Source organism: Harpegnathos saltator, unplaced genomic scaffold, assembly GCF_003227715.2.
Source record: "Harpegnathos saltator strain DR-91 unplaced genomic scaffold, Hsal_v8.6 scaffold93, whole genome shotgun sequence".
Taxonomy (NCBI): Eukaryota; Metazoa; Arthropoda; class Insecta; order Hymenoptera; family Formicidae; genus Harpegnathos; species Harpegnathos saltator.
The window spans coordinates 319657-338386 of NW_020230721.1; the positions used below are offsets into that span (position 1 = coordinate 319657).

The 18730-nt window shown below is 47.4% G+C and overlaps 2 protein-coding genes across 5 annotated transcripts in view; one reads left to right on the forward strand and one right to left on the reverse strand.

The window, feature by feature from the left end:
• kek5 (leucine-rich repeat, immunoglobulin-like domain-containing kekkon 5 protein) overlaps positions 1-10474 on the forward strand; it is a 102416-nt gene extending 91942 nt beyond the window's left edge. For both annotated transcript variants that reach the window (XM_011137156.3, XM_025307626.1), the window contains one exon: positions 583-10474. In XM_011137156.3, the coding sequence (XP_011135458.2) occupies positions 583-1502 (920 nt within the window). In that variant the 3' untranslated portion in view covers positions 1503-10474. The remainder of the gene's footprint in view (positions 1-582) is intronic.
• A 156-nt stretch (positions 10475-10630) lies between these two features.
• LOC105180843 (LARGE xylosyl- and glucuronyltransferase 2) lies at positions 10631-18416 on the reverse strand. Of its 3 annotated transcripts, none has more exons than XM_011137151.3 (12): positions 17949-18416; positions 15837-15992; positions 15642-15760; positions 15381-15564; positions 12858-13402; positions 12621-12770; positions 12199-12501; positions 11696-11892; positions 11480-11621; positions 11205-11335; positions 11000-11092; positions 10631-10887 (listed from the first exon to the last, which is right to left on the reverse strand). In XM_011137151.3, the coding sequence occupies exons 2-12, from the start codon at positions 15913-15915 to the stop codon at positions 10782-10784; spliced, it is 2049 nt and encodes a 682-aa protein (XP_011135453.1). In that variant the 5' UTR covers positions 15916-15992; positions 17949-18416; the 3' UTR covers positions 10631-10781. The 3 variants fall into 3 exon arrangements, with proteins under 3 accessions (XP_011135453.1, XP_011135452.1, XP_025163467.1); XM_011137150.3 differs by having other exon boundaries at positions 15642-15772; positions 17949-18415; XM_025307682.1 differs by lacking the exons at positions 15642-15760; positions 15837-15992; positions 17949-18416 and having other exon boundaries at positions 14782-15559.
• Positions 18417-18730: the final 314 nt, after the last annotated feature.

Consider the following 18730-nt stretch of genomic DNA (forward strand, 5'->3'; position numbering starts at 1 on the left):
AATTCACACACACGGGGAAATCACACGCGGTAGCGTTTCGGCTGATCAAAACGCAGCGCGCGGAGATAAAATTATTTTCCCAACTCTTGCATGCTGACGACGCGAGCTGATCTCGATCTTACTGACAGCTTTAACTTGACTTGGTCTGGTGCAGCGTCAAAGCATACGCGATGCACATCGGCGAGCGTTCAACGATCGCTCGATCAATGACCGAGTGATCGGATAAACGTGGTTACATTTTTCGGTGAGATTGAGAGCGCAAGCCCTGAATGCGATCGTACCGCGACTGATCCGACCAAGAGCACTCGTCCATGCTCGTCCACGAAGCCTTTGCCATCGAGCCGAACATCGGAGGCAACGTCATGCCGACGCCGTGTTAACGCTAGCAGGCCGCAGCAACGTCCTGGCGAGATTGCGTCGCCGTGCGCGTGAACGACGCGGCGCATCCCTCTCGACTCGACCGCGTGTTGTTGTACCTCCTGCGCGTGCAATTTTTTTTCCGCTTTTCTTTTTCTCAACCTCTTTCTCTCTTACATTTTCTTTTTTAACGTTCGCCCTTCTCCTTTGTTCATGTTGACGCAGCTGACGGTGTCGGGAGCGGTGTCGTCGGCGGGGTAGGTGGCAACGTAGGCGACGACGAGAGGGAGCACGAACGGACTACGCCGGAATTCGACGGTGGTGGCGGCGGAGGTGGTGGTACGTTGCCACGTGGTGGTTCGGGTTACCATTACCGGCAGTACCCGCCGGACTTGTTGGCCTTCTCCGGCGGGCGCGGCGCGTCGCCGACTAGCCAAGCGTCGACGGTGCCTGACAACACGCGCGTGCCTAATCAGCACGCGGCAGCGATGACGCCGGTAACCACGCCGGTGACAACGACGGTGGGAGTCCCGTCGTATGGCTCTCTGCCGTCAGCCGGTGGCCAATATCCAGCCGCCTTCAAGACGTTGCCGCACAGTCGCAGCGTCACTCCGTACAGCCTCGGCCCGTCGTCGTCCTCGCCGATGGCACCGGTGCTGCCGCGTCACGGCTACGTGACGATTCCGCGACGACCGCGGGCACCCAGCTGGAGCAGCGGACCCCCGACGTCTCCCATCGACCGCCTCGAGCCAGTCTACGACAACCTGGGCCGGCGCACCACGGCGGACGGTAGCTCGGAGTTGTCGCTCAACAAGACAACTTCCGAACCAACGTCCTCGTCCATGAGAGGCCGACCGCTGCCGAGTATGCCGGGCTCGCACTACGGCACGATCCAACGCAGCACACCCAACATCCTGTCCAGCAGTTCCCTGGACCGATCGGCGCCGGAAGGCGCAGCCGAGTGGCCGATCAATCTGACGGACGAGAGTATGGAAAGCGGTCACGCGTTGTTGGCGCAGCAACAGGCCGCCAGCAGCAACACCCTCGGCAGGAAGGTGCCGCCGAGGCCGCCGCCGAAGCCGAAGAAGAAGTCCGCCAACGGACCGCTGTACGAAGACGAGGGCGAGGACGGCACGGAAGTATGATCCCACGGGCATCGTCCGCGATGAGGACGGCTGGTCGTAGTCCGCCACGACGGGGTGCGCACGACCACATTTACAATAAACCGGTAGTGCCTTCCGAGACCTTCCGTGCGCGGGCGCACGCGGAAACTTTCGCCGCGTTCAGCGAGGAGCGGTCACTCGGAGAATGACATGGAAAGCGTGAGCAAGTGCTTCGGGGAGGACCTCCGAACCACGAGGACGACGTGGTGAGGTGGACGCGGAGTGGTGGATGACGGACGACGGGATCGGACTGATGTTGTGTGCTACTCTGATGCCGAAAAAGACCGTGGACGATGACTTTGACGAGAGAACGCGCACACGGTTTGCTCCCTTCTTCCTGAGGTTTGTTCCCACTTTCCTTTCCTCGTACCTTGTAAGTTATTTATTGAACCGCGCGCGCTGTCCGAAGCATCCGCACTCGGAGCCCAACGTATCGCAGTTCGCGCGAGTTATTTTTTACCGCGAATCGATCGCCCTTCGATTCGGAGCGTCCGCTCCGTCTCATTCCTCGCCTCCGAGATTGCGGCTCTGTCTTCTCCCGTGTCGATTTTTTTCTCTCTCTCTCTCTCTCTCTCTCTCTCTCTCTCTCTCTCTTTTTTTTTCCTCTTCTATCGGGTTCCTCTGGCGCTTTATTTGGCGCTCGCTACGCGCGGTGAGGTGATAAACGTGATAAATGTGAATAAGGTTCCGGACATTGCTGCCGGCGCTTAGTCGATAAGGCGAGACCTGTTCGCGTTTCGCGCGACACTTACGCGGCGAAATACGAAGCAGCTGGAAGTAACCGAACGCAAATCGCTATCGAGAGCGATGACTGTGAATTCGTCTTCTATTCGTGTGTACATGTAATGGAGAATCGTACCGCGCTCGTACGATTCTCGCATATATAAGCGGAAGTTTATTAAGAATCAAAGAGGGGCTTCGGACGAACGTAACGAGAATTTAACGCTGTTAAGGATCTCCATATAGCTTACACGTCATCCCGTTGCCTTTTCTTTCCCTCCATTTTTCGTTTTCCTTTTCAAACGTTGAAACTTCGACGCTTGTGTCGAACCGTAGCAAAGATTCGTCGCGAACACGCGACACGAACTTCTCGAGCTGTAAGCTTAATCGTGAAAAACGGGTCATCGAGCGATCCTTGTCCCTTCTCCTTCGGTAAACGCATCGTTAAACCGAACTTCGCTCCTTCCCCCCCCCCCCTCCTGTAAGACGGTGTGTCACCTTATATAATAATATATAATATCGATACCGTGGTGGTCGTGACTGCGTTGAAACGGAGATAAAATATCTATCGCAACAATGTATAAATTTAAAAGTAGATGTAAGTGCGACGATAGCCCCCATCCAAACGCCGCGTATGTGGAAAATGATAAAAACAAAAAAGAGAGAAGAAGAAGAAGAAGAGGAGAAAGAAACGCGCGTGTTATTACGGAATATGCGTACGATAAGATGATGGTTTCCATTACGAGCCAAACGAGCATACGTAAGTATTATATTTCCGCGCGCGTGATACTTCCGTCGATGCTAATTGCGTAAAAATTATATCGGTGACTTTTCAAAAGTTACGCGCGCAATCAATTAGCGCGGGAATGACCGGACGATCGGAGTAACAACGTATTTCGGAAACGCAGCCAATTTGACGTCGCTGTCCAATTGGTCACTACCGCCGCACTCGTCGCATCCGTCATACCTAGCATTGGATAACACCAAAAATGACCAGTTTAACGCGCACGGTCTCCTGTCGACCCAAATTTACTACGGAGCTCTAAATTAATTGAACGTTACGCGCGGCGCGTTACAATTAGTAACAATTACAGCTCGATTGTTAACGGCATCGGTCGGCGACGGCCGTGAGGCAAAAATTGTCGGCCGAAGCGCTGCGCCGACGAGCGTCATCATCGATATCGCGAATCGGGAGGACAACGATAGGACGCGAGTGCGCGCGCGCGTGTTGCGTTAGGTGGACGTGATTTAACAAGACGGCGATATTACGACGTGCCGTAAACGCGGGAGTGAGAAACGGAATTCGACGCGTCCCATTTTGAGATACGTTCTCGATCGTACGATTCCACCGTCGACGACAATATATCGTAAAGTAGAACGTCCACGCGAGCGATATATCATTCGACGGGCCGAGGACTTATGGTGCCGAATACATGATGGCCGATAAATCGTCTTCTTGAAACTAGAAAACATGTGACTCTCTTTCGGTCGATAGCGATCGTCACGGGGCGCAGCCGGCGCACATTTTTCCCTCTTTGAGTCGACGCCGTTTTTCTCCACGTGGACACTCAAGTTTTTTGCGACGCCGGCGCCCGCCCGCCGCGGTATGAGCGTGCGTGCACGAGTCTCCTCCTCTTCCTCCTCCTCCTCCTCCTCCTCCTCCTCCTCCTCCCATTATCTGCTGCGTTGGTTAATCCTGTCGATTCGGCGTTTCCGTAGCACGAAACATCAAGCCCTGCGATATATCGCGATAAGGAGAACTTACGCGCGCTCATACACAACACACACGGAAGAGAGAGAGGGAGAGCTGGCCTCGCATCCACCCACCCCCCTGCATTACCCTACGGTTCAACCGGCGATACTTCACCCGGTAGGGGCCGGAGAACGTTCTTTAACTGCGAATTTATCGCCGGTGCGAGCTACCTGCTCGTTTATGCTTCTGTTGCTTTTTATCCGGAGGATTAACGTTCTATTTCTCTGGCTTTAGCTGGGATTTCAGACGCGATTGTACACAACTTGTTGCAATTGGGCAACGGCGCGGCGGCCAATCCGCTGTAGCTCCGCGGTAAAGTGCCAAGCAGCCGGCAGACGTATTTCCAATGAATCCCGCGCAAACTTGACTTACCGCCGAGCAGCGATACTTGAGTGTCTGAAGGGCGCTCACGATCAATCCTCCCGTCGGGCAGACCCGACGCACAGGGCTCGCGCTCCTCGCGCACTCGAGACAAGACTCGCCGGGTCCTTCTCCTTCTTAATGCATCGCGCGGTATCGCGTCGGAATGTAACGCCGCGAAAGTACCGCGGAAGGTAGCACCCTTCATCACGACTCCGGCTTCGCCGCCGCGCCGCTCGACAACTCCCGCTGTTTTTCCTTACGCGACTGTACTCTCTATTTGCCGCGACAGTTTTCAATATTAAAACGTCACGACGCTGCCATCGCGAATTAATTTCCCTTAATTAAATTTCACTTAGACCTTCGAATGGAAAATAAACTCCCCGTTTATTCCCTGCACGCTGCGCCGAAAAACCTCCCTCAATATTTTGCAATATCGCGCGTGTCACGTCTCTCGCTGAAGTGAAAACTCGCCGAACGAATTCTTTTCGATTCTCCTACTCCTATCTGCTTGCATTTCGTCACACATTGTCCAGTATGTCATCAGGGTTTCTCGCTTATTCCGACGATACTTCTCCGGATCCGACCATCGACATGAGAATATCTGAGGCGAGCATGCGTGCACGATCGTGTGAACAGAGAGGTCGTTGCTTCTCACGCGAGTTTCGGAAACGCACCCCCGTATTTTGCCCAGTGGGCAAGATTTCCAGAGAAGAAAATTCCCCACTGGGCAAGACGTTTCGAAGCGCCGAGGAAGAATAGCGCGAACAACCTTTCTGTCTGCGATCGGCTTCAATGCGGCTTTTTTCTCGATGCAATTTGGAGAGCATCCGATGGTGCAGTGAGGCAACTTAATTTATGGGAGCTAATCGGGAAGACAATTTTCCTCGTCTCGAAGTGACGGTGTAAAATAATGACCTTTTACTATACTCTTATCTGATAGATCTTATCTGATGAGGATATAATAAAGATACTCTTACGCTTTTCCTGAATCCTCCGTCGCAGTTGCAACGTCAGATGTCCCATACATCATCACCTCGGCTCCTGTTACAACAGGAGCCGTGTGAGTTCACGAGTAGTGGCTCCGATGCTCTCCTAACTTCATCGAAAAACAAATGTACTTTGCAGATGATCGTGCACACGTGGAAAATGTTGACGACCTCGCGACAAACTGGCGTATACTTGAAAAGAAAACGCTACTTCAGTTCGTCGCGAACGTCACAATTCCAGTTCGCAAATTGACACAAAGCCGTATATATAGCCGAAGCAGCCGCACGACGGAAATACTCGAAGCGTCTCGTAACTTCCCTCTTGCCGTTAATTAGGCTCTTCCCTCGTGAAACACTCGGTCTAGAGTATTCTTATGTCGATGGGTCCGACGTCGAGATGTGCGACGCGCAGCGCGCGACGACGGTGACCGGAGGTCACCGGACCGGAGACGAGATGCGATCGATAAAAATCGGTCTTCACGCGTCCGTTCCCAGCCGAACAGTATTAACGCTCGAGGCTACGAACAGTATTGTGTCTCGGGCGCGGGGAAAAGAGCCGGCCCGGGTGAGACGTGGCGGAGAAAATAGCGACGCGGTCGTGTCGGCTCGATTTTTCGCCGCGCCGCTGCGATAGACGAGCAACGAACTCGACGAGTTAAACTCGGCGTGCGTTACCGTGGCTATCGCGTTTAGAGAAGAATGTCCGATCGTGACAAGCTGAGTAACGAGATGCGGTTTCTCCTAGAAACCAAATCGACGGTGGTGCCAATCGACGGCGACCTTTGTCTCTGTTTCTTCCGATGTCGAATTAACGTTACACGGAGGGGGGAGGGAGGGGGGGGCATTGTTGCGCTCACGCGCTGTTTCTCTCTGTCTGTCATGTTTTTCGTCTAATTGCGACTCGTACTGTCCCGCTCGACAGTTCAGGAGCTCTATCATGAAACTGTTTTCGATCGGTATTATTCCGTTTTCCATCCGGATAAAGTGCTACCGTGGATATTTGAATGATCGGAATGGTCTCGCGACGCCGCGCGAGTAAGCGGTACATCGATTCCGATCGGTACAATGTTACAGAAGTGTCTTGCGCCGTGGTGGCTGCAGATCGCTAGCGCTTATTCATCGTCATACCGGGGGTACCACCGGGGATCCATGACGATTCAAAGACACGGACAAAATGACGATCGAAAAGACCCGGCCAAGCGGTTCCGTGATAACTCTCCAGAATTCGCGTGTCGGGAGGACGAGAAGAGATCATCCCAATGAGAATACGATATGAATGAAGCGCGCGAAAAATCGAACTCGCACGGTCGTAGCTCGTCGGGCAGTATTTTAAGCGGCCTAGCAGAGTCGCGGCTCGCCCTGTTCGACCCTCGTGCCGTGCCATGTACATACACACATTCGCTCTCTCGATTGCACCCAACCCGTAAACGCTGTTCATATATTGTAAATGCTACACGCGAAGAAGGAAGCCCCGCACGGCACGTCAGGTCGTTACGGCGCCACGAGTATATTTTTGTAATTTTGTATTTTGAATTGTGCGCTCCGCATCTCTCTCACAACGTCTCACTCGGGCCGCGATCGGCCGACCGACCGACCGGCGCGCAGCGGAGGAGGAGGAGGAGGAGGAGGAGGACCCGATTGTCAATACCGCGGGCGCGATCATCCCTCGAATGCGCGCGTTTATCGAGTAGGCTTGGGGGAGGGCGATGGAGATAGAGGTAACCCCGACAGAGATCCGCCCGCGCGCGTCCCATTTAACACTGTGGGAAAGTGCTGCGCGCGTCCGATAGTTAACGAAGCCCGTACGTAACGTCATACCCGCTGCCCATCGCATCGGGATAATTTATTGATTGTCGCCGAGAGTGTATCCCCTGAATTGCGATTGTGGAGCGTCTCGCTTACACGCACCGTGTGCCGCCGCATCGCGAACGCTCGATACCGGTCGATCGCGAAATCGGATCACATCCGACGTCCATCTCCAATGCAACCGAGTACGCGTATCTTCCATGACGCGGAGCTCTCCGGCTTATCGAGTGGAACCTACCGTAGCTGCGCTAATAACGAGATAATGGAGGAAATACCAGGGAGAGAGGGAGAGAGAGAGAGAGAGAAAGAGAGAGAGAGTGGTTCCTCGACGTTCAACCGCCGTTCGGGACGGAACTGTTTGACCGTCGTGAGAACAATCGCGCGTCTTATTTCGACGAATAACGAGAGAAAAGCACGTCGTGTCGTTCGCGTTTTAACCGCATCGGTTTGTTCGATCCTGGTCGGGGATACGCTGGACAAGAGAAGAGGCAAGGAAATTTCACTAGCGGTCGTTCTTTCGCCAGACGTTATGCCATTGTACGATTCGTCACGAGGACGGCGTTGCCGGCAGGACAGTTGATACGTGCGTTAATATACCGCCGCGGTGAAATTAAAACCGTGACATCGCGCGAATAAACGCGCCTCACATCGAGGTCATTTAACACTTTTCTGACAACGCGATGTACATCGCAAATTCTCTGCGCTCAATTTCCCATCCTACTGCCGCCGCCGTATTGTTGTTACGCGATATTCCAAATATCGTACGCACGCACACTCTTTGCTTCCAATATCTTTCGATTTATGCGCGCGTTCGTGAAGTGTAACGGCAATTTACATTAAAATAGGATAATTTACGACTGACGCAGGTAAGCGTATTTAGCGAACCGTTCCACACATTTGTGCGCGCTGCCACGACAACAGCAGAGTCTCGTCTCTGTGTTTTTCGGAATTAGCAGTAGCGTCGTTTTAGAGCAATTTCAATTCGTATTCATTATTATACGCCGCGTTTTTGCGATCGCGCACGTGATCTTGATGAACGGCCTATTTCGAGTTTCGCTTTGCGCTTTTCTTTTTCGCGCATAGACACGCAATGGGAAATACGACACGACACACCGTTGATTCTTATTGGTGTTTGACGCTTCATAAATCTCTCTCGTAAACGCCAATGAGAGAGAGAGCGATCAATCGAAGGTACCGTCCAGTAGACCGGTCCAACTCTTGCCATTTTTCGAGCGATTATTTGCGCGAATCTAATTAGAAGGTTTTTTTACGAGGCAATGTGTTTTTCGTAGAGTACAGTTCAGCGAGAGGAGCGTTCGTACCGACTTCAAACCGAATACTTGGCATTCTCCATTAACCGACCGCGCACATTCCACGAGATAATTTTGTGCTCGATGATTGTAGCGTGTAGAATGTTATGTGCATTTGGACGAGCCGCTCAGTAGCCGCTTTTACCGAGAAATTGGATATTATTCTTTAGAGAAGGCTAAAACTGTTTAGGAGACATGTACATACATTCCCTGTGTACGTAGAAATATCCATGAGGGATCTTCCGTTTGCAATTGCGAATTCCTCGCCTCGCGGTGGATATATTTTATGAACCCACAAATCGTCGTTACAGATTATTCCCCTCTCGCTCGTCGTTATTTTTCCGAGCATGATGATTGCACAGCAGTCGAAAGTATTCGGTAGATGACCTGATGATTATTCGTCACTCAAGACTGACATTTTTTAGAATTAGGATATTTTCTGGTTTTTACGCTGGGACCCATGGGCGCAGTTTTTCGGTTGTTCATATCGAGGAGAGGCAAATTGCATCGATACGTCAGAGCGCATAAGTCAATGTGCAGCGCCACCGTAAATTTTTTCCAAGTTAATCTTGGTGCGGTGCACCATTCGTTTCCGACACTGACAAAGTTATTCCTGTTTTTAACAAATAATTGGCCAGCTGCAGAAATTGCGCGTGAATGCGGATGGTTATTATCGTCGAACGAGTGAACGAAACTCAACTCTCGAATGATGATCGTTTCCATAACGTTCCCGTAACGATCCGTCACGGAACGATCGTTACTTGGTTGAGTGAAACGAGTCCTTTCCATTGCGCACAGACTATCGTTGAAACTGCCTAATCGCCATGCCCAATGGCGCTAAATCTTGAGGAGAAACGTTTCTAGTGCGCGTGTAAGATGAAAAACGTACGTACAAGGTGCGCTGCACGAGACGCGAATTATGAATGATAATTCCGTTGACACGTGGGGCTATGATGTCGTGCATGAGTCACATCTAACTCAACGAATACACATTTCTCTGTGAATTATGTCGTGAATTGAAAAAGAAATCGAGCAAAGAATCGAGCAAGAAAAGTAACATTTCATTGGCATAATTTCGTATCTCGCACAACGAGAGAGAAAGAGAGAGAGAGAGAGAGTAAGGTGAGATTGTACGAGATAGGAAGAGCATGAGAAGATGTTTTATCGAGATAAGTCAGAACGATAATGTGAATGTAAATGATTCGTATTTGCGTGTCTCACATGTTGTAGATAATAATCTTAATCCGAAATATACCATCTGCGTTTTTGCCAGATTCTACGTGAATCAGGAGCGTATGTCGCGATGGTCGACGTGAAATTTCACGCCTGCCAATATTTTCGCCAGGATGGTTCGTTATTAGTTATTTCTATTAATATACATTATTATTATTATTATTAGTATTAGTATTATTAATCTTACTATGGTTATTACTACCGGTTTACCATTACTATTATAATTTTTTTAATATTATCGCAATTTTTTACACTTTTTATATAATGCTATAATTATTATTATGTGGTTACGGAAGTTGTAGGGTTTCATATCGGGTTTTCTTGATCGAGTAGTCCTACACCACAATCCTACAAGGCGGGCTAATGATCCTGGCGACCCGAGTTGTAAGACGAAGGGAAGATTAATGCATTTTGGATTATTTTACTAGGACGGCTCGCCGCGTAACCCGGCGTGAAATTTCGCATCCTAATTATTATACGCTGTAACGCTGTTAAGTTTACACTATTATTAATACCGCCATTATTGTCGTCATTACTATAATTATTTACAATGGATACACCTTTATCATGTAACGGACATCTGAATTTTGTGATTTGATATAATGTTTCAGCCGAATATAATTTAGATGATATATTGAAAAACTGGCGCGCGCTGTAAATATTATATATACATATTTTATAAAAGAAATATTTAGTGTGATTGTAATATTACGATAATGTACTGAAAGCACCACTCTGTACACTCCACTGAATATATATGAGTTAAATTTTAATAAATACTTCCCAACCTCATGTCTCTTTCTCGTCTGTATTGTATATATGTATGTATCTTTCTCAATAATCCGTTTTTCCGTTTGTTAATTTAGGTGATTCTATTCTTATATTGGTGAGTATTAATAAATAAACATAGAATGTTTTATTTAAAAGCACATGTATTTTTTTGTCTTTTCTTTTTTAGGAAAATATCCATTATACACATTTCTTCATCATCAAAAAAAAAATATAATACGCTTTTACTTCACCGTCTAATTTTATATATTTATGTTCGAAATACCCATCATTACAAAATGTCATGTTCTCTCTATTCTCTCTAATCTTTGTCCTTTTTGGTTTCTTTTCTTAGCTTGGATAACGCAGTCTCACCGTATTTCTCCATCAACTCTTTGACAAATTCGTCCTTCAACCTTTTAAGACATCTGTGAAACAAATGACACACATCTCCTAAATATCGTAGAAAGTAAAACACACCGACGGCTGACTATACCCACACTCTGAATTTCTCTGGAACAAAGAATGCACGTGTATTACCTTCTGTAAACGGAATCACTCCGAAACTTGCCAATGTCTAAACTGGGGGCATGAGGTCGATGGATAATAAATGTGTCCGGCAATACTATGTACCTAAAAAGGTAAAGAAAGCTTTAGTTCTCGATTTAAATATGCGCTGCATTGATTTAGTCGCTCGTGGCTCAAATATTTCACGAAACAGATGAGTTAAATTATTGCAGCTTACTTATAACCTAACGCTGTTAAATGGGTCACGTAGGAAACTTTATTCCACCCAAACCCGATAAACCTTGTGTCATATCGCGGGGCAGATTTCGAAACTACTATGTAAGGTTCGAAATCCGGCTCCCACGATACCTGCAACGATACGTTTTCATTACATTCTCGCTGGTCATTCTTGTATATTTATTACAAATTTTAAATTCGCTTTAATTCATATATATATATATATAGCTTTCCAGAAAGAGGCGTTAAATTCTCCATCACATATTTAACACATACTTCATACGGTTCCGAGCTGCTTCGCCAAACGCTATAATTCGTAGCGGCGTGACCTTGCGTCCAGACGTGATAACGAAATGTATATAAAACACCACGTTTAAGAAATTTTAGCAATTCCTCCTTATTAGCCGGGAAATCAAATCTGTGAAAAGTAGCTCTTTCGTTTATCAGACACAAAAGATAGTTTGTTTATGCGCTATCGTAGCAGATGATTACCTGTAACGTTCGGTTTCGAATGCTGGCACGATTAGAGCTATTTTATCCGACTCGTTAATATCCAATTTATTAATGTAGCCCATAATATTTTCATGCAATCCAAGTTGTGGCAAAAAATCGATATCGAGTTGAAAGATGAACGGGGTTGACACGTATGACATCGCAGTATTTCGTAAGTAATTAATAGGATAAAGTTCCTAAATGAGATAATTATTTGGAAAATTAGTTCGAATTTTACCTTTAGAGAATAACGCGAGATACGATATAGATCATTCTACATTTGGCGCTCATATTCGATCCTGAAGAGCACAATATACTAAAAAAATGGAGACAGAAGAACGACTTTATGAAATGAACAAGATATAAATTTCTCAGGCAACCTTTAAATTTGCGTTTATCACCCGGAAATATGATATTGAGAAATGATTTATACGATTCTGTCACTGAACGTTCAAGCTGTGAATTCGCTAGCGCTCTTCAAGACCAAAAACGCCGCAACGCACTCCGTCTTTGTACACAACGTGATAAGCGATGTTCCTCCTCGTCCGCAAATCTGCAGAGCCTCGCACAAAGTCCAGGAAGTTCTGAACCTCAGCGTCGGTCAGGTAAATCGCGACGCTTATAGTTCCCGGCCAGTGTTTTGATAACGCTTCCAGCAGCGGTATCCTTTCGACGCTACATTGGGTAACCAGAGCGACGTCCATCGGCGAGTACATGTTGTAATCGTACTCCAGAAGAAACGGATGCGTGCGGTATAAAATGCTGGCGCTTTTCTCGAATTCTCGACACGGGCTCGATTCGTTGTACTGAAACAACGAAATCGCGCAACGCGAAAATCTCTGACGGTGCATTTGACGTGAAATGAGAATAAAACAAGAAGCGTACGATGAGGAGAGGAGGAGAAAGATTTGGATTCTCAACTCACTGGAAGCGCACTCTCGTGCTTATCACAGCCGAATAAGCGTCTTCGCAATAAATTGCCGTCCATTTCGAGGAAGACCCGGTGCAATTTTCGAAACTCGTTAACGTGCTTATTGCGCACGTCTTGCTTTCGGGGCGAGTTCCAGTGGAGAATCTAAAAGTGAACGACGCATTCGGTATCAATCGATATCAGTGCCGTCCGGGCAGTAGCAGGCAATCGGAAGTTGCAGCGACGACGTACATTTATACGACTACTGTCGCGATAACACGTGTCGCTTATCGTGCGATCGCTCAGCTGTATGTTCCAGGTACACTCGATCCTATACACAATACTTGGATGCTCGTTGATCACCGCGTTTATCACGTCCTGGTCGGCCAGGCTGGTCTTTGGTATGTATCCCAGCACGCGCTTAGCAACGCTCTCCCACGAGCTTGTAAATTTCCCGTCGCGGAGCCGTTGCAAGTGCATTAGCATGACGCCCGTATTAAATCCCCGGCCCAGCGCCGGCCACGGTCGCTGGCCGTACGACAGCGCCTTTATATACCAGTTGCTCTGATTCTCGATTAAGCCCAGAGTCTGGCCGGTCGAGAACTTTTCGAACATTCCCCACAACAGGCTCACGTCGTTCAAAACGGTTACGTCCGTGTCCAACACGAGCACTTTGTCCTCTCGTATCGCGTCCGGCAGTATCAACTTCAAGAGACCGTACACCCCCGAATAATGCTTGTTCGGTATCCACGACACCCTCGGCACCCACACCTCAGCGCCGTAGAACGTTATGTTCACTAAAATATATATATAATCATGTCGGCCAATCAACCCAACGGGATATACATATATATATATATATGCTATCTCTTTTAACGTCCTAGTTTCTCAAGTAGAGTCAACTGCATCTATTATTCGAATTCGAATCGACTCTTGCCTAATGCGAACGCTTGCTGTTCAGATTCAAACTATCTGAGAATTTCACCTCGCGGAATTTTAAATATAAATTTCGCGCGTATCAACGTATCTTTCCAGAAAGATCGTATTTAATATCAAGTGTTAATTGATTCTTATTAAGATCCGACAAACGCAGCAAGATCCAACTTTGACTTTCGGCTCCCAAGATCGTTGTTTTTCGATTGAACTCTTAAGAGGAATCTCAATTAAGAATTAAATAATTAAGAAGAGATAACAAAGTTTCAATGTTAATAACTGGTATTGAGGATAGTTTGATGCGGAGGGTTCATTCATCGCGTACACTGCGAGTCCTTGATTCGTACATCTCTGTTCCGAGGCTCCTGATTCCTCGCCACGGATCTCTCGATTGATGATCTCGTCAAAAGCGAGAAAATATACGCACAAAATTCTTGCAAAATACGGCAAAGTGAAAAGATGTATCCATAAACACCATAACACCTGAAATCGATCGAGCACATCTGTAAGAAATAGTCCGAGCGCTTTCTTCTTTTTCCAACACTCGATAAGTACGATAACCGTAAGATTAACGTGACATAGAATCTAGGAACGGAGAAAAATATCAAAAATATTCGATTGTTAATTTTGTTGTCCGATCAAATACCCGATTAAATACACCGGATATTTGATCGGATAAGGAAATTAACAATCGGCTATCTCGGATATTTTTCTCAGTGTACCATTTTGATCTATCCTTTCCCATCATTCCGCCACATTAATTGTACAATTTGATCTCCTTTTTATAATTTTATGTCTTCTTTTTTAATTAACAACGTATTTCGCAAGAGTTCTTAGAGTGTATTTTCTCGCTCCTGGCATCATAATTGAAGACAGCCACGGCGAAAGAAACAAGAGTAACTTAACGATAGATTCTCCGGCTAATGTAGAGTTGAATCCTCCTCGGGGAAATTGTCAAGGCACCGATAATTTTCAAATTACGAATTACTAACATTTGAGAAAGGCCGGCTTCTCGCAAACTAAACTTGGAGGAAGCCAATTAAAGAGCAAAACGTTCTTCGGTTAATTTTGCAGTTTGCTTTTGGAGTTTGCTTGAGTAAAAAGAAATGTTAACTTGGAACCAAGTCGTAAAAAAGTACACGAAAATGTTAAAAATGTTAAATATTGGACAATTGTAGGAAATGATTATCTTTCTCGATACACATTTTCGCTGAGAAAATCTCGTCTGCAAATGGTTACATACGCATGTACGCGCGGTTTCAAGTAACTCGTGTAGGACACGTATCTACCGGATTCACATCAGCGTTTCTCTTACGCCCTAAAAAACACGAGTATCTCTGAACAAGCCTTAATGACGTCTAAACGCCCGCCGCCTAAACAGGGTAGGACGTCGTTTCGACGTCTTTCAAACACTCGCGTCGAGTTTCCCGTCGTTACGAAATAGCGCGACTCGTAGGCGCGCAAATTTTTGAAAATCATTTTGCCACACTTATACAGTGATATTTCAATGTCCTTCGTGCATATTTACACGCGTATTCACGAGCAAATGCCTTTCAAAAGCATAAATTTTAATAAAACTGTTTACGCGCGCGCGCGCGCACGCACACAGACACTCACAGACACCCGTGCACACGCGTGTGTGGACTTGTGTTGAAAAATTCAATAGACGAATTTCAATAGACGGTGCCGCGTTTGTGCTTGGGGAAAATAATTTCTTTTTATATATCGCACATCGTTTCCGCGCTCTCTAACATACAGGGCGGATAAAAATTAGGTTTTTCCGCAGCGGCGTGCGTTACAAAGGATAGTGCGTGAAAGTCCCTGTCGTAAAAGCGTACGAACCATGCGGCAAATCCCACGTTCGGAACAGGGTCGAAAGCGTTCTCCTCGCAATTTCGTCAACGAGCAAATGAAAATGCAACGGATTCGTGCGATAAAACAGAATAGACTTCACTACGGTTACGAGGGTGAGGGTTGAGTTGTATCCGGCGCACACCATGGCTACGTGTACGGTGTCGCATTTCACCTTGAAGATGTAGAACATCAGTCGTCAGTACGTGCGTATATGGCGGACGCCATCGAAAGGAAGCTTCACGGCCATACCTCGATATTGTTTCCTAATTGCGGCCCCTTGAGAAAGCGACCTTCCATCCGCAGCTCCGACCTCTCCGTCCCTACCGGCAACGACCGCCATTTCTTTTCGATTTTCGATCCTCTCTGCTCTGCGGAAGGTACTAAAAGTAACGTGCCAATGTTCTCAGTGCTCGGGGAGGGATCGATAGATGACATTGCAATTACCATTTAACGACAAGTATATGTAAAAGAGCACGAATGGCGTCAGGACGATGAAGAGCCACCATAGCCATGACCGAGCCATGATTCTAATATGCCGAACATGTTTCCCAATTCGCGATATGATGTTGCGACCAAGTTAGACTAGACGCACGCTGGAATCTACGAAAGAAAGAATCCATTTTTCAGCATCACACACGTGCTGCGATCGCATCAGCGAACCCTCGCTGCTCCCCGCCTCAACGTGAGACCGGAACAGCCGCTCGAGTTTCGCGTCTTACGCACGAAAGAACAACATTATCTCGGATGTAGGATTACAGGTATGTAAGTCGATCTTTGTTTAATTAATTCCGGTTAGTGCCCGGTGCAGTTAATTCAGCCGCTTTGCGGAAGTAACGCGCCGATTATCTTTATCTCGTTGAGCGCGGTTAATATTTAATTTAACACCGCGGTGAGACAGTGAAATATTAACGGACGTAAAACTTTGTTCGCGCAATTCACCGCGTGATATCAGCCGAAGGAAGAAAGTCAATAGATCATGCATAACGGCGCACCGGGCTTATGAATGTGTTATACCAAATTTTCTCATGCGCGCATACATGTATTATATATACAGGTAACAACACAATGAGCACGACGTAATCATAATGCATGCAAATTAGCGCCGTAAATGAAAACGTAATGTTACCCGCGTAGAAATTCCGGGGATAATTATGCAAACGGAGCGCGAATTCATGCGTCGACGTTCGACACGCGAAGGCAGATGTTAACATTGTAAATAGCGCCGGGGCGAATAAACGTAGCTTGATATATTAAATCGCGATTGACATTGAGAGGAACACGGTAGAAGACAGTATTTGTTTGTTAACGTTTATGTAATTACGATCGAGTAGACATATCGGGTAATACAACATGTCCGCTGTCAGCATCATCGTATACACGCGACACCCTCGATACTCATAACTGGACCAGCGCGTGTCGCACGCGCTGTACACGTGCGCGTGACACGTCAATAGAAACTTTTACCAAATATTCTCTTTGGACGAAACAAAAGTATCATCGCGAATCATCGCGGTTGCGACGCGGCTGCTTAAGATCGCGCGGTTCCCGGCGCGAGAAGATTTTCCTTTCTTTTTCCGCACTTTTGGCGTAGCGCACGACGCGTTGTATCACGAGTGTGCTGCACGTTTAGTTTAATATAGAAAATTTTATTTAATACAATTTAATAGAAACACAGAAATTCTCGAAATGAATAATGTCCATCCCTACCGTCGCTCTCTTTGTCGGCAAAGCTGAAGCGAAGGAGCGACCAGCACCATTCGCTAACGAGTTAGTCCAGGCAATAGGCAGGCTGTTTGACCCCTTTTGGAGGCTGCGCTCTTTTCCGAGCATCCTACATCCATCTTCTGGATGCTAATCGTATACATGTGACCCGGTTTACGTTCTTGGGCAGTGACGTATCTCATATATATGCCCGCACATTTGGCGACCGGGTCGACACATGTCTCAAAAGATAACTATAGCTCCACTTCGCTTCCTCTACGAGCCGGCGTCGGTATCGGCCGAGTATTATTTATAGTCGTGTTTGAGTTTGCTTTAGCGCAATAAAAGAATCCATTACGTCGCGGGCAGGCGGCTAAGCCGCCGAAGATTACGAAACAGCCTCTTCCGCGAGAGAAAGGGCTATTCCTCTTTCTCTCCGTTATATATATCACCGTACATTAGCGAGAGAGAGAGAGAGAGAGAGAGAGAGAGAGAGATGCAATAAAAATATCGTAAATTCTCTTTGTTTAAATAGAAAACTGAAACTGAGAGAACAAGTCTCTCCGTTCGAATTGACGAAAGGAAAAGAAAGAAAAAAAACAAAACAAATTCCAAGCTGCAAATATTGCAACTTTTCCCGCCTTTACTCCGTTTTCGTTAAAAATGTGTTGCTTGCGATTTGTTCGATCTTTCAAATAACACGTAAATCCGCGCGAATGAAACTTAAAAAATATATCTTATTGACTTTGCTGCCGAGAGTCGCCGATAGTCGCCGAACACGCCGAGCTAGCGCCTTCGCTCTATCGGCTCTTGTTATTTATGCGGATAATAATAATGTGTAACAGCAGTACGTACCAGCGCCTGCTCGACTGTCGTTTCGCTCTGTCATCCAGCGGTGCCCATCCAGTCGCGAACGAGCGAAATCGCACGAGTGTAATCGTAATTTCTGTATGTGACGCCGGTGCAGCTGTGTGAATGCCGGCGGAGTGCTCTCTGAGGGACATTCGGCACGCTGCCGACCAGTCGCTGTTATTGTCGCCAACGACGATGTAAATTGCCACAATTAGCCGTTACGGCGAAACAACGCGTTCGCGCTCCGAACGTGCAGCCGGAGCAGGAAGTACAACGCGAGTTCTTCGCGTCGATCGTCGAGCGACGACGACGACGACGACGACGACGACGAGGCGACGTCCGTGCGAGAGCAGCTACCGCCGCGATCGAAGCAACCGCAACGTAAAACCTCGTGTTGTCGGCAACAACTCTGCCGACAACTGCCCTGTTCTCTTGTCGAAAGATGGCACACCCGTCGTTCACAGCACGCGACGAACGAGCAGTTGCGGCCGCGTCATCTTCGCATCATCTCCGTGGGTAAGCCTGCAAGTTTAAAACCCGCGTGTTTCGACGAAACGAAAGCTGCTCCGAGTTGCATGAATGATTCTTTTCTCTATTCTCGCCAGAGACTCACAGCCGTGAGAGCCTCGGCCTCAGCTTACTCGATTTGTCAAATAATCGATCGAAAAACGAACAATTAAATAAACGTCAACGACACACAAATTCCCGCAGGTTCTCGAGTAAGGTCTGCTGAAAGCTTTTCGATCAATGTGACGATTTACAGCGATTCTCCGTATTTTGATAAG